Here is a 17,707-nt window from a genome sequence, read left to right as displayed (position 1 = left end):
ATATTCTTTTTTCTTTGCCTGTGTCTTTTCCTGTTTTCCAATCCATTAGGGCTTTTTTGTAATTTGTTTTTTCTCTTTACATTCTGTGACCCACCACTTTCTTCTTCCTGGTGTCCAGTTGTTTATTTTTGCTGTTTTTTCTGTGACCGCTTTAGTTATTGCCTTTTTGATTTCGTCTAGTGCAGCATCACATTCAGTTTCTTTGAATTCTATCTGCTTTACATGTTATCTGTATTTTTCTATTGTTTGTTCTGTCCAGATTTGTCTCGTTTTTGTAATATCTTTTGTTTGTTTTCTGTATTGTGTGTCAGCACTGCCTTTGATCGTTGTGGATATTGGTTGGTGATCGGATTCTATTCTTTGGTCTACTTGAAAATTTTTTGTGTTCTTTCCCTTTTTAATTTAGAATAATATAGTCTTATACCGACTGCCCTCTGCTTCTTATTTCACGTTTCCATTGAGGATGTACCACCCTTTTTCTTCTACGAAGTTAATCAATTCTTTCCCTTCTTTATTTGTCACGTTATCTTTTGATTTTCTTTTGTTATCTTCTTCTTCTGTGCGAGCGATCCATGACCCTTCCTTACCTATCCGCCCGTTTAGATCCCCTCCTATTATTATAACGTCATCTTCCGATTCTTCTATTATCTTGTTCAGCTCGTCCACTATCCTCTTCATATTCATGTGATTGTATAATGTAAACACTCTCCATCGTACATCTTTTAGTATCATTTTTCTTTCTTGTTTTCCATTTTCGTGTTTCCCCATCGTTTTTTCTTTTTTTCTTCCTTTTTTTGTTTCTTTTTGTTGTCATCTGTTGTTCCTTTGTTAATTGTTTGTGTGATCTTCCCCCCCGTCGCCGATTGTATATGCTTGTTTAGTTTTTTGTCGTTAAATTACCATCTCTCTCGTCCCACTTGAACCATATATCATTTATCAATGGCTTCATATATCCCTTATTTGTTGTATTGCCTTTTTCTTTTTCTTCCTCCATCCTTTCTCGAATCTTCTTTTGCACTTCTCTTTCTGTAAACGTCAAGTAGTTATCGATATGTTCCTTTTTAGCGCATTTCCACAAAAATAAAAAAAAAATGCGCTATTGTGGGCCACTTTGTGCGCGTCGCGTCCCGTCCGCTAACTTTTGCGACGACTACCTAGTTTTTTATCTAAAGAGCTATTGTTCTACTTTTTTCGCTATTTGGTTCGTTATGGTGTCGAGTCTTGTACCAAGGAAGGAATTTTTTCTGTACCGCTTACAAAAAAAGTTATTGTAGAAAAAACAAAAAAACCGTTTTTTACATGTTCCATAATTTTACACTTTTGCCGTTTATTAACGATCCTAGAGATCGTTTATAATTTTGCATTGCTATCTGTCGCCTGCCGGTTGGTCTCTCCGTCTGTTCCTTTGTCTGTCTGTCCATCTATCTGTCCGTGTGAACCATAACTTTGTTTAGAAATGTTCGATCGCTTTTACATCTCAGTTAGTTATGAACTGAATTGCANTTAAATGAAATGTGATACATAGGCACTTGGAATAAAGGAAAATCTAGCGCCAGTTTCAAAATTTTTTTTGCGCATGCGCCGTGCCAACTTTTTTATCTATGGAACTATTTAAGTGAAATTTGATACTTAGGCGCTTGGAACAAAGGAAAATCTTAGTTTATTAGTTAGTTATAGTAATTTAGTTTTAAAATTTAGGTTTGCGCATGCGCAGTTCCAACTTTCTTATTTAGAAAAGCATTGAAATGAAATTCTTCTCATAAACTGAAATTGAAGTAGCACGTGAAAAATGGATTGCCCATGTGCAACGCTATCTTTCATATTTGTGGGCGGATTTTTACCGGATTTTTACGATTTTTAACAGAAGTTGCATCTTACAAATGGGAAATGAATGCAAGTGGAAATGCGCTTTATGTAAATCGTTTACGATTACTTTTTACTTTTTATCTCTTAGGGCTTGTCTGTTCCTCATTATTCCATTTTTTCCTCCCAATTTGTACATTTTATTAGAATCCCTATTTTTCGTTCTCCATTTTGTATTGTACGGGCTTCTGTACTAGAAATATTTATTTTTAATTCATTTCTTAGGAAATTTATTGCGTCGGTTTCCTTAATATTATTTGCTCCTCCTCCTTTAATTATAACGTTATTTTTTTTCTTCATCCTTTCTTCTTTTTCCAGTCTCCATTCTATTTTGTCCATTCTCTCCTCTAGTTCTCGTTTTTCTTTGTTCCATTTTTCTTCCTTCCCTTGATTTTGCCTCTTCAGTTCCTGCATTTGCTTTTTAAACTCTTCTCTTATTTCCGTTATTTCTTTTCTGATTTCTCATTTCCATCATACTCTTGTTAAGGGTTATCATCATGTTGTTAATTTCCTCCATGTTTTCGGGTGTCTCTCTTGTTTTTTCTTTTGTTTATTTATTATAAACATTATGAAATATGCGCTACGACCTATTCCCATTCCTCGCTCCCGCACAACGCCATCAAAAAGTACCACTTAACACACAGAAAATCTTGGTTACCGTCGGGTATTGCTTGGGGGAGGAGGGGGGGATCTTGTTGGCAAATTAGCAGGAACCGTTTGTTGATGCTAAAATATGATTCATTTGTAGAATGGAGTAAGCGGTAACGATGGTGACGCCTCCGGTTCTCGCTTCAGCCAGTGGTTCAAAATGGAGAGTCCGAAACAGGCGCCGAACAACGACAGCCGTCGCTCGTCCCTTCAAGACGACCACATCATCCGAAACCTGCTCAACGAGATTAACATCATGGAGCCGAACGTAACGATACCGGGCGACTCCGAATCGTACTTTGCGCCCATTTCGCCCGCCGCCAACACGGGCGTCGCCAACTTGAAACTTTCCTCTCAAAAACCGGTCAATCTCATGGAGATGCTCCAGAAGGGCAAAGCGGAGAGCGCGCACGCGAAAAATCTCGACGCCAACAGCAAGGTGATGAGCCTGGCCGAACTGGAGGCGCGCATAATTCACCAGGGCGCCGGCGATCCAGGCGCCGCTCGCAACTCCATCTCGAAGCAGAGCAAGTCGGCGGACGAAATGAACGCGTTCAAACGATTGGTGAGTTTTTCACTGTCGATTCGCGGACCCCAAGCAAACAAATTTCAGTTGGCGCAGGTGTCGGACGGCCAAGCGGTGACCGCGTCGAACGGCCCACTCCCGACGAAACCTCAATCCATGTCGCTTATGGAGGTAAGTGGTTTTGTTGATTTTAACGCGCCCCGTACTAAACCTTTGCGTTAGCTGCTGTCCCATTCCCAACAGCAAGACGAGGCGGCCGGACTATCGGCGGCGTCGCATTTAATGGGATCATCTAGTCCGAGTATCCACAACGATGTCGCTTTCAAAATGCACCTACAGAACCACGTGCAGGCGCAAATACAAGTAAGTCTTAATAGCAATAATAACCAGCTCGTTATCAGATGATAATTAATTGATTATTGTTAAGCGCGCCGAGTTAGATTTTTAGTTGAGTTGAGTACCTGCCGTGAAATTTTCTGTACAGACATCTTGCTTATTACGTACTCCTTCAAAAAAATTGTTTCACCGAAATGACAGTACTCGGCACCGATTGGCCACGGGAACGTGAACTGGGATTAGGGGTTGAAATGGCCTGCGGTTTACAGAACCAATGTTGGAGGCTCAATGACGCCACTGACAGCATAATAATAATGTCTTTATTATAATAGGCGCAGTTCCGCCTAGGTCTGCTTCTTACAGAACCTAAAATTTAAAGCACTATTTGACCCTACTGTAAGCAGCAGTAAACCCATCCTGATAATATTAAAATATGAGTCAATTATAACAGGAGAATAAATGGAGTGAATTCATCCTTAAAATGGTTGACTAGCAGCTTGCGTAATTAGCAAACTTAATTCCATTTCCAATTACAAATAATTGACAACCGAACGCGTAGTTTCGCGCGGCTTAATTTTAATTAATAATAAAGCAGATACACAAAGCTGTAACTCCTAAATTTATTAAGTTCGTCCCTGATCAACGCCCATCGGACCACACAGATCACATTCATTGAACATAATTCCGCCAACAATATTGCACCACCTCATTGAATTACTTAGTAGGTTACCCCTACTCTCCCTCTTTTTGACTACCTCCCGAGCGCTTTCTTTACAAGTTAAATATTCACTTCAGGTTTTTTGTTACTTCCTGAAAACTATACCAAACGTGAACACGTATTCAAGTTTGTTTATGTGACAAGTTATGGAAATAAAATAAACGTCGCCCATTTATGGCATGATCCATATTTAGGAAAGATCTTGCAACGTTCGTTTAGAAATATTAATTTGAATAAATCGCTACATTATTTACATAAAGTTCAGTACCAAATTTCTGTAAAACTACAGGAGATATTAAAAAAAAACCTAACATATCTTGAAAATTTTAACACCCTGTAGATCGGTAACGAAGTGTTTGCGGGTCTATGGCTATATGAACTTTTAGTCATAAAATAACCCAAAGAATTTACCCCTTCCGTATTAGACTTATTTAATCACAAAGGTTGGTGCTTATACAGGGCATTCAAACTTAAGTCGGTACTATTGCCAACTTCGTTATTATAAGAGACTAGCGGCGAACTTCGTACCGTTTTTTTTTATTTCTAGGCAGACAGTGGGCAAGATCAAATTCCTTACATTCCAAATGGACTATTCTTAATTTTGACTATGAACTTTAAGCTAGAATCAGATAAAAATTAACTGTGATTTGAAAATGAAACTTCTCTGTTCGTCATTAATAAAGGGTTTAAATTGACATACAACTTGCCTGAAATTACACAGAAAATTTTATTTTACACACGATAATCAAAAGAAAACTAACCACACTATCCTGTTAAAATGATTGCAATTAACTACCGAATAGGACAAATTACTTACAGTTTTCTTTTTCGAGACAAAATATCCGAATAGGGTTCGTACACCCAAATCACTAATTAAACTTACTGAAATCACAAAACACCTGATGAACCATGACGTGAGACACAAACTTGGTCCTGCTGCTTCCTTTCTCCGATGCAATTGCGGTAAGGTTTATCGTAACGTAGCAGTCATCAATTTAAAATCGCCGTCCGACGGTCCCAATAAATTAACTCGAAATGCTTTCATTGAACATAGCAAAAATGGAAACCTAAACAGCCTTCAAACTTGACAACTAATTCAACTTGAGAAACTCTTTTCTTTATAACTCAGCACATATTAGGCCGCGAACTGGGCAAACTGACTCCTCCTCTTCTAAATAATGCGTTCCAAACTGGATGAGAGGCTTCTACAACCGAATTCGAACTTGAACAAAAAAAAATAAAAGTGCTTTTAATGATCAGCGTTCTTCTTACGCGAAATCCCACTTAAATTTCGTTAAAACTTTCTTAATCAACACAAAATTGCATTGGAACGACAATAGCCAATACAGCCAAAACTTAATTCGGCACGTCCACCTTAATTCTACGAATTTTCCTTATCTAATTCAACAGTTACCTAATAAGACCATTTTTCTTAAAGATTAAAGTAGCCACGTTATCTCAAACAATTACCTTTATCTCTCACAAATAAACGAAAAGCTTAATAAATCACATCGAAACTGTCACATTTGCATTAATAAGCATCTTGATAAACAAATAAAAATTGGAGGTATTCGCATGACCTACGTTGCCATTGAAAAACATTCAAGATGGCGCTCGCACTTAAAAATCATTTTTTTAACCTTAAAATATGCGAAATAATTTCAAATGCTATAGTTTGGCGTAAAAACGCCCCCCCCCCCATTTTTTGACAAATAAACGTTTTGAAGCACCAGTAATCCGATTCAAACAAAACCTCGATGATGTCCATCGGTCGGTCGGTCGGTCTGCACTCGCATTGGAACCAAATTTGGTACACATTCTTAGACATAAAATGGCAGAATCGCGCATGCGCAATTGTGCGGGTGATATCTGTGCTATCCACAGAAATTTTTTTCTAGAGGAACGATATATAATTCCTCACTAGATAGAGCAGTGTTTCTCAAACTTTTTTACCTGGTGGCACACTAAAATTATTAAACAAAATTCGTGGTATGTGGAATGGCGAATGCAGTGGCGTAGTAAAAAAAACGTTTTAGACCACCGTTTCAGAGATTTGACCCAAAATTGGTATTTTTAAATGCAACACCCTGTATATCGTAACGTCAATTTTTTGCATTCTTTTTTCTGATTACATTGATGTCTGGATGTCGTGTCTCACTTAATTTTAACCGTGAAAAAAAACTTTTTTTAATAGTAGGCCATGGATTGTTGGAGATTTTGTTTTGTTTATTGTATCCTTGGTAACTAATGCACTCAATAACAATAAAAAAATGCCTAACGGTAGAAACATGTCATTTCAAAATTTTGGAAAAATATTATATACAGGGTGATTCAAATTCGTTGCTCACCATTGGGATCTCCGTAATGGTGAGAGATACAGTGCCCCTTTTTGAGACTGAAAATGCCAAATTTCGTTTTCATTTTCTTTACCTTAAACGGTCTGAAATTGGCGGTTCCTTCTATGGGCACTTTTTTGGAGAATCTGAATCTGTTATTAGTATTTGTGTGTCGTATTCTAAAAGGCAAAATGCGGAAAAATTTGGTTCGGCTCAAAAAGGACCAATAAATTGGTTAGCTCTTTAGTCATTTTCATCGTATGGGTTGGTAAAAAATGCTTCGCATTTTAAGTCTCCGTTAGAATGTGAACCTTTCGCTCAAATAGCAGTTAACGTTCTTCCTATCAGTTAGGTTAGGTCGAGACCTTTCCAAAGACACCCATGGTTTTGAGTGTCGCTTCGCTCGCTCGTACCGATTACGGCGTTTCGTGACCAACGTCGTTTTTTTTATCCGCCGCCGAATTCGGTGCGATGACGGACAATTATGTGTTGTATTCTAAAAAGCAAAAAAAGCGGAGGAATTTGATTCGGGTCAAAAAGGACCAATATATTGGTGAGCTCGTCTTAATCAATCTCATCGTGTAGGTCGGTAAAAATGCTAAGTCTCCGCTAGAATGTGCATATTTCGTTCAAATACCGCCCCCAACATTCCGAATGCCTATCAGTTAGGTTAGGTCGAGACCTTTCCAAAGGCGCCCATGAACCCCTACCTACGACGCATCGTTCTCGAGATATCGCGGTTTAAGTGTTTGATCCCCCCTTCGCCCTCAGGCTGTCGCCCGACGCCTACTGCAGACGCGATCGAAATATTGTGAGTGTTATACGTGTAACGTTGGAGACCGATCGCATACGAGTAGAAACGGGAGTTATATATAAAAGTGTATATATATATATATATACCCGTTTGTGACCATTTTTTTCGACGTTTCGCGACCCGTTTGTAGTCCATGAGTACGATTTGAAAGGTCCGCGAATCTCGGTAACAGAAAGTCGTAAGAAGGCGGGAGAGGTATCGCCGGAAAGGCCTCGGCGGCGCGGTTACGATGGGTTAGGTTCAGTGTGTCCTATCTGGAAGAGAGGGTTGTGGGGGTGGGAGGGGGGCGAGCCTCCACTTTCTTAACAAATTAATGCGTCTTTAAACGATAAACTGCGTGGTTTCTTATCTTGAAACTAATTAGCTTACGCCGCGATAAACAAAACTTCTTATCTACGACCGGAGATGTTTAAATCTAGTCTTTTAACACTTAATAAAATGGAACAATTGATTTACAATGAAATTCGTTTCTTACAGCAACGACAGCAGGCGCAGATGGAAATGCTAAACAAGTTGATAAACGCGAACGCGCATCGGCAACAGCTTGGAACCTCTCCATTACACGAAATGACCCTAAACCAAAGCAGAGAGCTCTTGAGCAGGCCCGAAGCGCAAGCGATTTTGCAAGGTTTGTTGTCTCTCGTGCATGGGTCGTGTGACTAACCCTGTCAAAATAGGTATGCAACGTGGTGATATAACCTCGCAACATTTATACCAGCAATTAGCCGCAAATCCGGCGATGCAGTCGCGTCACCGTGACCTCTTACTAACAATTCTAAAATATCACGGTGGTGGTGGTGGTGGAAGCACGGGTGTCGGTCCCAGTCCCCGAGTCCTTAGTCCCGTACCGCCTCATCCCATGTTTCCGCAGCAACAACAGCAACAGTTGCGAGTGTCGCCCCTACCTACCGGTAAGTATCTCCGTTCACTTACGTCTTGCTTGGCACGCTTGTTGTTATTGTATTACTCTTCAATCCTTTATTACATGCAGCCTACTGTGTGTCTCCAATTCTTGCAACCAGTCCCAACACCCTCACTGTCCCAGGTGAGTGCCGCTTTGCACAACTAACAAACGTAAGATTTCCGCTTGATACCGTTCTAACGCACGCCCTTATTCAATTTAGCGATGCATCAGCGTATACCGTCTCCCCGTGAACTCCAAGTGCACACGCAGAATATCATGCAGCAGGCGCTGATCAAGAAAAAACTCGAGGAACAGACTGAAAACTACAAAAAACGTCAGGAGATGCAACACAGAGGCCAAAGTCCCGGCAGGGGCTTATCCCCCGCCAAACATATCTCGTCGCCTACGCCTCTCGCATTCACCCCGACCTCGGTACTACGAAAAATGACCGCGGACAAGGATGACGGTAAGTGATTTTCCCACGAAGCACAATACGTGTACGTGTTTCCTTAACAGCCAGCAAAGACCCGAGCAAGTCTGATATTTTTGCAAAAATGCCACCAGGTCGTGCGGTTACAGGAATGAAATCGTCGATACAGCCGCCGCAGCAACAGCAGCACCCGCCGCAAACGTGGAACATTCAGCAGCAGCTGAAGCAGCCGGTCGGTCGGCCGATCGTCAAGGCGAACGCGAACCTGCAAACGTCGCAGCAAGATCAGCAATACTTCCATCAGCAGCAGCGCATATACAACCACCACCAGCAGCAGCATCAGGCGCGGAAGCTCGGCCAGCAACAGTTTCCCTCCTCGATCAATCCATCCCAACAACCAGGTGCATCATCTCACCAAACTCTCCATCACTTCTCCACACCGCACTCGTTCTCATCCAATCCACAACCGTTTCAGCAACAGTTAACGCAGCATCAGCTGCGCGCGCAGCACCAGCAGCATCAGCCGCCGCAACAGAACCAGTACAGCAGCCGTTCGAGCTCGCAGACACTGTGGTCGCAGCAGCAGCATCCGCTGCTGGCGAGCTCTAACTATGGTAAGGATCTCACATATTAACTTATTTATGGTGGTTGCTCTTAAATATGTCTTCCGGCACGCGACAATTGACAGTTCTCGTCGGTTGTGCAACAATCACTACTTTTGACAGTCGACAGATTTTGTTCGGATTGCATGAAATTTGGCAACTGTGTATTCAATTGTTTTTTTCTAATACAATGACACCTCGTGTCTTTTGTGACATTTTAATCTTAAAATGTTTTCATTCTTTATTTTAATTTAGTGTGCCATGACTTATGTTGAAACAGTCAATTTTTAGTTGAAGAGGCTTGAAAAAATTTTTTTAATTAACTTTTGTCTAACTAAGGGCGTTCAAGCGTTTTCCATGTACAGGGTGGCCAACTAAGAATGCGAGGTACTGTACCTGAGAACCTATCCATCGTAGAGGCTTGCGGTAAAATTTATTACTAAAACGGCCACGAGCAAATCCTGAAAAATATTTTTAAGTTTCTGAATTGACCGCTAGGGGGCGTAACTGCAATCTGGAATCTATAAAAGTGATATTTCTGTGAATTCCGCTATATTAACCTAACAAAAAAATGTCCAGTCTTTGAAGTTGACGATAATCTAAACAATTTTTGTTTGACAATTTTTCCTGTATCTCTAAAAAGCAAAGTGGTGGGGGGTATTCAAAGGTTTCCGTAAAGAACACCCTGTATCTTCGAAACGACTGAGCCGATTGAAACAAACTCGGGTTAGTTCAAAAGAGCTATTCTTCAGCTACAAATATTATACTATTTGAAGTTTTGTTAGTTTCACATATCACCGCTTGAGGGCTTTTTTCGACATTCCGACGGAAATGGTTAATTTTCTCAAAAAATTAAATGCATTGGTTCGATTTTTTTTCACCACTTCATTTTTAGAGATACAGGAAAAATTGTCAAACAAAAAAGGTTCAGATTATCGTCAACTTCAAAGACCGGGCATTTTTTTGTTAGGTTAATATAGTGGAATTCACAGAAAAATCACTTTTTTAGATTCCAGATTGCAGTTACGCCCCCTAGCGGCCATTGCAGAAACTTAAAAATATTTTCCAGGTTTTTCTGGGGGCCGTTTTAGTAATAAATTTTTTTACCGCAAGCCTCTACGATGGACAAGTTCCCAGGTACCTCGCATTCTTATTTGGCCACCCTGTACTTTCAAGAGCCCTCTAAAGACATTTGGCTACAGAAATTTGCAACAAAACTGAATGGGTTTTTTAATCTTTTAATAATAAGAGTCATCAGGACTATATGTTTTATTTCTCTTTATGCTATAACAGGTGGTCGGTTAGCCGGTTACAAAAATTTGGTTTTGAATTTTCAGAAAAATTTACGCTTATACCGCTTCATAGCGAACATAAAAAGTATATCTGGCGATAGATAACAAGTGATAACCAGAAGCGTATTGAGGAAGGTGAGCACCGCGCCGTTGCAACGATCTCTTCCAACTTAAGAGTTTCGTTCCGTCGTGTTTAAAATCCGTCTCTCTCTCTCTCGCTTCCTTTCTTTCTTTCTCCCTTTCTTTCTTTCTCTACCTTCTCGAGCGCGTGACAAAAATGCAGATTCACTATTCGTTTAAAAAGGTACGCTGGTCGAGGTTGTTGCGTTCAGAAAATGGGTCCCGTTTCAGAACTTCTAACGGACGGGCACTCCTCAATCTCGCGACGAAGAAAAACTTTTTTTTTAAGAGTGGTAAAATATAGGCGAAGGAACATTTTCGAGTCGACGACCCGCTTTTCAAATAAAAAATGGAACGAGAAGTTTTTTTTCGTATCGCTAACAGTAACTGTTGGTACAAATCAGGTTTCTTAGTCGGTGCATTTTGCATTTTTATAGGTGCAAGAAAAAGGACATGGCCTTCTTTCTTAAGGCAAACTGTTTGGGGTATCCTGTCGGTTATTACACTAAGGATTTTATGTTTGGGTGGCAGATACCGCGCCGCCCTACTGTAATGCAGAGTAATTTGTGTTACTTTTACCATTCATAAATGAGTAAAATCGGGCTTACTTAACTAAACTGCGGTTGGCACAGTTGGTTGTGGTTCCCCCGAGTGCCCCGCAACTGCTCTGGCTACTTCCCACCCCATGCTTGTCACCTCCTCTGCCTCCACCTTCGTCTTGGAGAGGAGTTAGAACGTCACTCTGGTGAAGTTCACGTAGGGTTGAGGGTTGCAGGTGGTATTGGCCTTGGACGCTCTTGAAAATATAATTTGACACCACAAAAAAAGGGCCAATGACCTCGGTTGACCTTTACACTTTATGGGGTCAATGCGGAAATGCAGTCATTGACTTTGTATGCAATTAAAATTGTAATATGACAACACAAAATGGAGACCATTGACCTTGGATGACCTTGAAAATGAATTCTGACATCACAATTGAGGTCATTGACATTGAAAATGTTACTTGTCGCCCCAGTTGGGGTCATTGATCTGGAATGACCTTGTAACACCATGGGGCCAATGACCTCGTATGTCCTTAAAAATGTAATTTAACACCACATCAATTGAGGTCGTTTACCGTGTAAGTGTAATTTGACACCCCAAAAAATGCAATATGATAATTACAGCATGCCCCTCGGGTTGTACTGCGATCAGCTTTCCAAGGTCACTGCTCACGCGACTTTCACCTTGACCTAATTTCTAAGGTCATAGCCCACGTGGCTTACGACTTTGCCTTGTAAATGTAATTTGACACCCCAAAAAATGCGATATGATTATTACAGCTTGCCCTTCGGGTTTTACCGCGATCAGCTTTCCAAGGTCACTGCTCACGCGACTTTCACTTTGACCTAATTTCTAAGGTCATCGCCCACGTGGCTTACGAATTTGACACCCCAAAAAATGCAATATGATAATTACGGCTTGTCCTTTGAGATTTACCGCGATCTAATCTCAAAGGTCACCGCTCACGCCGCACGCGACTTTCACCTGGTTTAATCTCCAAGGTCGTCGCCCACGTGGCTCATGACTCACCTTCTCCCAATTTCCAAGGTCATCGCCCGCGTGGCAATCAACTTTTACCTTGATCCAATTTCCAAGGTTACCGTCCACGTGGCACGCCACCTTGGCCCATTTTCCAAGAGCACCACTAGGTGACGCGCGACCTTGAACGGTCCAGGTGCTGTATAGTATATCTACTCGCACTTCATGCTTATTACGTCCTCGCTTCCACCTTCGTCTTGGATGGGAGTTTAAACGTCACCTTGGTTGCAAGTTGTCCCCATCTTATCTCAGGAAGTTTGGTCTATAAGGAAAGGGAGAAAGTTTGTTCCTTGGGGTCCTCTTTTCTGCCTGCCACACGCCAATTGCTGGTTGTTACTCGGTCATTTTGGATTTCGATCTTTCTCCAGGGATCCAGGCATGTGCCCTTACTAGGTTCTTCAGTTCGACGAATCAGAAGTTCTCCCCCTCCCACGGATCTGGTTCGCGCATGTGATGCCCTTCGGGTGGCGACACTCCGTGAATTTGAGCAAAACTGCTCCAGTGGACAAGAATCCAGGCTTTGCTCGCTCTGTCTGCTTTTCCGACAGTGTTCCTTCCCTCCAGGTCTTCATTAACAAAAGCCATTCTGAAGCCCGCAGCTGCTTCGCTAAAGGTTCTGGTATCCTTTACGGCCCCAGTTTTTGCCTTTTTCAAGCTACTTGCCATCAGATCAGAGTCGCTTTCGCGTCCCAGTCTTCAGTGCAGTCTCGGTAGGTGCGTTGCCTGGTTGCTTAGAGGTAGTTAACCACACCAATTTGTAAAATTATCAAGTTTAAGCAATTGCAGCGCACGTCGAGGAAGAAAAGGGAATTGGCCACGACTAGTCAGGGGAAACGGGTCTTCCAGTGAAGCAGCCATCGTGGTTTGATAAAGCTTTGATACTTTTGGGCGCCAGGTGTGTGCACAGGTCACGCAAAAAAGTAAATAAAAAACATAAACTAAAAATAAAATCAGAATACATGAATAAATGGGTTTCGAATTGCAATATAGGTAATTAAATTTAAACACATGGAAACATATGAAAATAACTTTACGTCAAAAAGATATAACATAACCCATTCACGTAAATACGTTTAGATATATAATTATAAGTACCTGTCACAGTTTCGAACCTGTCCTGTCTCATATCGCACAAACATTATAAATCGAAGAGTTTTTGTGTTAGCAGAGTTCCACCCCTACAACAGGTAACAATATGGGCCCTCATTTGGAATTTCTCAGCCTATAGTTTTTTTTTTAGTTTTTTAAAACTTGAGATTCAAATCATCTTTATTATATAATTATACAGGGTGTCTATTTTAAAACTTGCAGTCGGCCATATTTTCCAAACTAAATAAGATATTGAAAATCGCGCAAAACCGTTTCGGGGGTATCAAGGGGGAACCAGAATGACGTTATGAGTGAATTGTCTTAATGAATATTAACTTGATTGGTACCACTGGAAAGCATTTTTCAGTAGCTTTCCAACGAGGTGTCACAAGTATGGGGTTACCATTTAGGATTTTTAAAGAAGAGGGGGGAGTTGTCACTCATAACGTCATTCTGGTTCCCTCCCGATACATACCCCCGAAACGGTTTTGCGCGATTTTCAATATCTTTTTTAGTTTGGAAAATATGACCGACTGCAAGTTTTAAAACTGACACCCTGTATATTAATTATTATATTCTTATACCAGGCGATAGTTGAGATTCAAGAACAGTCCTAGCACAGGGGTCGTAACTAATGTGGTTACAGTTACTTACCACCCCGATACAGGGTGAAAACGTAAAGTTTGACTTTTGGATATTTTAGGTAGAATCCAGTGGCGTAGTTAAAAAAAGTTTTGAGATTTCACTCAATGTTGGTATCTTTTAAAAGCACACCCTGTATATGTTAAACGTCAATTTTTTGCATTTTTTTGTAACGTATTTTTCAAAATTCAAAGGTAATTCAGTCGGTAGCGTATACCTTGAAGGTGTGCCAGGCAGCCATTAAATTTCGCTGTCTAAAAGCCCCCCCTCCCCCCACGAATTATTTCCTGAGATGCTGTTTTTGAATGTAAAACGTGCATAACTTTTACATACGACAACCAATTGGTCTCAGATTTTGCATACCATGCCTTTAACGGTGCCAAGTTAAACTTTTGAAAATGGGGGGGGGTAAAAACATGTTCTACCATTCATGGTATTCTAATGAAAGGTCTCATCGAAATAAATTGTTTTGTACAAACTGTAACTTTCCCGTGCTACTCTTTTTCGAGATCAGTGAGCGACGGGACCTGAGGGGGGGAGGGGGAAGGGGGTTAAAAATGTTATTGTATTCTAATTAAAGGTCTCAACGAAAGGAACAGTTTTCTACAAACTACTGCCCTTCTTTCTGTCCTCTTATCAAAGTACATGGAGGGGGGACTAGTTTTATCCTTTATGGTACTCTAATGAAAGGTCTCAACGAAAGGAATTAATTTATACTAACCATAGTCTTCCTCCTCGATCCCTTGTCGTGATCGGTTATAATTCATAATATCTTAAGAGTGAATTGTCAAAGGAAAGTACTTACAAAGAGCGATTGAGACGTTTGGAAGAAATATAGAATCCAGTGGCGTAGTTAAAAAAAGTTTTGAGATTTCACCCATGGTTGGTATCTTTTAAAAGCACACCCTGTATACGTTAACGTCAATTTTTTGCATTTTTTTTGTAACGTATTTTCAAAATTTTGATATGGCATGATTGTACCGTTAGCCATTTTTTAATAATGAAAAAAAAATGTGTTATTGTTTGCGTTTTGTCGTCCGTCCGGACCCACTTCTGCCGTTTCGAACTACTTCTAGGGGAATGGTCCTAGAGTCCTGGAATTTTTTGCAGTAGGTAGCCTATACCTTGAAGGTGTGCCAGACGGCCATCAAATTTCGCTGTCTAAAAGGGCCCCCCCTCACGAATTATTTCCTGAGATGCTGTTTTTGAAAGTAAAACGTACATAACTTTTACATACGACAACCAATTGGTCTCAGATTTTGCATACCCATGTCTTTAGTGGTACCAAGTTAAAGCTTAGAAAATGGGGTTGGGGGGGGGGGGGGGGTGTAAACACATGTTCTACCCTTCATGGTATTCTAATGAAAGGTCTCATTGAAATAAATTGGTTTGTACAAACTATAACTTTCCCGTGCGACTCTTTCGAGATCAGTGAGCGAAGGCGCCTGAGGAGGGAGGGGGGTTAAAAATTAATTTTATCTCTCATTGTATTCTAATTAAAGGTATCGACGAAAGGAGCAGTTTTCTACAAACTACTGCCTTTCTTTCTGTCCTCTTATCAAAGTACGTGGTGGAGGGGGAAAGGGGGGGAGTGGAACTAGATTTATCCTTCATGGTACTCTAATGAAAGGTCTGAACGAAAGGAATTAATTTATACTAACCATAGTCTTCCTCCTCGATCCCTTGCCGTGATCAGTTATAATTCCTTATATCTTAAGTGAATTGTCAAAGGAAAGTACCTACTAAGGGCGATTGGGACGTTTGGAAGAAATATAACCGTTGGTCATTTGGAATAATAATACCAAATTTAACGCCAGTTTCAAAATTTCGTTTTGCGCATGCGCAGTACCAACTTTCTTATTTATGGAAGAAATTTCGTAGGGTGTTTTAAAAAAATGCGCTTTACCTGCACAAGGGTTGCGCACAATTTGTACTTGTTTTTATTGGTATCGACTGTCTTACTTACCATGGATACAATAAATAACAAAATCTGCATGAATCCATGACCTACTATTTAAAAACTAAAAACGTTTTTTTTTCATGGCTAAATTTAAGAAAACTACGCCACTGGATTCTGCATAAAAATATCTAAAAGAAAACAGCTGAGATACACCACAGCTTCATTGATTACACTCTTCATTCTCTTATTGGATTACTTTCAGACGGTCGAATTTCACACATGGGCGATCGAGGTGGTGCCAACAACAACGGCGGCGATCTCTCGCCGACGAGCAACCAGCTGGCGCGCTGGTTCTCGCCCGAGCTGCTGGAGAGGGCGCGAGCCGGCAAAGTACCGAACCTGCCCAGCACGAACACGTCTCAGCACGCCATCAGTTTGGAGGAGCTCGAACGCCAGACCGCACCACCTGTACATAATTAGTGCCACAACAAGTACCTGTTTGAATGGTACGCGTAGCTAACACCGATGACAATAATAATAATAATAATAATATTTTCAGATTTTTGAATTGTCAACGAAGTGTGTGAAATTATGGACTCGTTTTTTTTTCTCATTAATTTATTTTTCCGGATTCCGCAGTTGAAGAAAACTCAATTTTGATGTTGTCGTATGTGTGTTTAAGGGAATTTCAATTTCGTTGCTAGATCTAAATCGTATTTCATTTCGTTTTTGGTTTTTTCTTTCATTTTTTTATTTTGTATACCGTGCGAAAGAGAAAGCCCCTTTAATAAGTGCGCATCGAAAAGTGTTTAATTTTATTTGAAGAAGTACAAATTGTGTTCGGAAATTTTTGATGTCTCACGGCCACAGTAGTCATTAATGGATGTAGTGCGAATAATTGCGTTTCTGTTTCTAAAACGATGCCCTTTCTTAATCGGGCTAGTTCTTGTAATTGTTGTCAAAATTGTAGCGATTGTTTATTTATTTGAGTAATGAAGAGGAGAGTTAATGGAAATTTTTACTTTGCAAGCATTTTTGATGTCAAAACGTAGTTCGATACATTCCAAAATTTGTGGTTGAACAAGTTCCTTTTTTTGGTAACACTGACATAAATAATACAAGCATAACGGACTTTTATAGTTAACTGTCTTTTGCCAGTGATTGGTTGAGAGCGCGACTTGTGAGTGAAATTTAGTTTAATGAAATTGTTGTTAAAAAGACTCAAGTTAATCTAAATGTCTTAGGGTCCTGGTATCCACCTTCCGCCATCGGAGTGGATATCGTGGAAGGTGGATAAATCGGCCTGTGAAATTGTATAACTTTAGAGATAAAAGGAGAACAGTGTGCATGCCGAAGATTTGTGAAATCGCACATGTACAGGAAAAGTAATTGAAAAAAAAAATTATTTTGGAAACGATCTGAAGGTTTTGATTTGTAAATAAATCACTGCGTAATGATTAGAATTATATTTATTGTACTATTGTGAAAATTCTCCCGTTCTCGGAATATAATTGGCACACTACTTGGTGTTGCGTATTCAAAAATAAATCTCAATTATACTATTATTGTGTTATTTTAATTAATAATTGTAGATGTGGTTGCTGTCATAAGGTATTTGGGCTTTGGACTAACAGAACATGTGCTAAAAAATTTCTTTTCTAGGGTATACTTGACTAGAGTGGGGGTAATAGAAGTCCAGTCGCCACGTGAAAAGTAGGCAACACACATTGCACATGCGTTGCATAAACTACAATATTATACAGGGTGTTACATGACCACATGTAAAAAAAAATTGGGCGATAGAGGGGATCAAGTCAAGCACTTTTTCCAAAAAAAACGGAGGGTCCAACGTGTTTCGTTTGGGAACCACCCCCAAAGAAGTGGTGAAATTTGGATTTCTTCT

General features: G+C 40.3%; 1 protein-coding gene across 9 annotated transcripts in view; it reads left to right on the top strand.

Annotated features, from left to right (window-relative positions):
* Positions 1-17,366, top strand: part of LOC116161111 (eukaryotic translation initiation factor 4E transporter-like) — a 32,076-nt gene extending 14,710 nt beyond the window's left edge. For 5 of the 9 annotated variants that reach the window (XM_031474326.1, XM_031474324.1, XM_031474325.1 and 2 more), the window contains 10 exons: positions 2,612-3,076; positions 3,125-3,208; positions 3,260-3,400; positions 7,719-7,869; positions 7,919-8,152; positions 8,233-8,286; positions 8,366-8,611; positions 8,662-9,189; positions 16,067-16,310; positions 16,364-17,366. In XM_031474326.1, the coding sequence (XP_031330186.1) occupies positions 2,612-3,076; positions 3,125-3,208; positions 3,260-3,400; positions 7,719-7,869; positions 7,919-8,152; positions 8,233-8,286; positions 8,366-8,611; positions 8,662-9,189; positions 16,067-16,284 (2,121 nt within the window). In that variant the 3' untranslated portion in view covers positions 16,285-16,310; positions 16,364-17,366. The remainder of the gene's footprint in view (positions 1-2,611; positions 3,077-3,124; positions 3,209-3,259; positions 3,401-7,718; positions 7,870-7,918; positions 8,153-8,232; positions 8,287-8,365; positions 8,612-8,661; positions 9,190-16,066; positions 16,311-16,363) is intronic. The other 4 variants (XM_031474323.1, XM_031474328.1, XM_031474329.1 and 1 more) reach the window with 4 other exon arrangements.
* The last annotated feature ends 341 nt before the right edge of the window (positions 17,367-17,707 follow it).

The sequence above is a fragment of the Photinus pyralis genome, unplaced genomic scaffold (genome assembly GCF_008802855.1).
Source record: "Photinus pyralis isolate 1611_PpyrPB1 unplaced genomic scaffold, Ppyr1.3 Ppyr1.4_LG10, whole genome shotgun sequence".
Classification (NCBI taxonomy): Eukaryota; Metazoa; Arthropoda; class Insecta; order Coleoptera; family Lampyridae; genus Photinus; species Photinus pyralis.
Note: the sequence above shows the minus strand (reverse complement) of the source record. Positions and strands in the feature narration are given on the sequence as shown.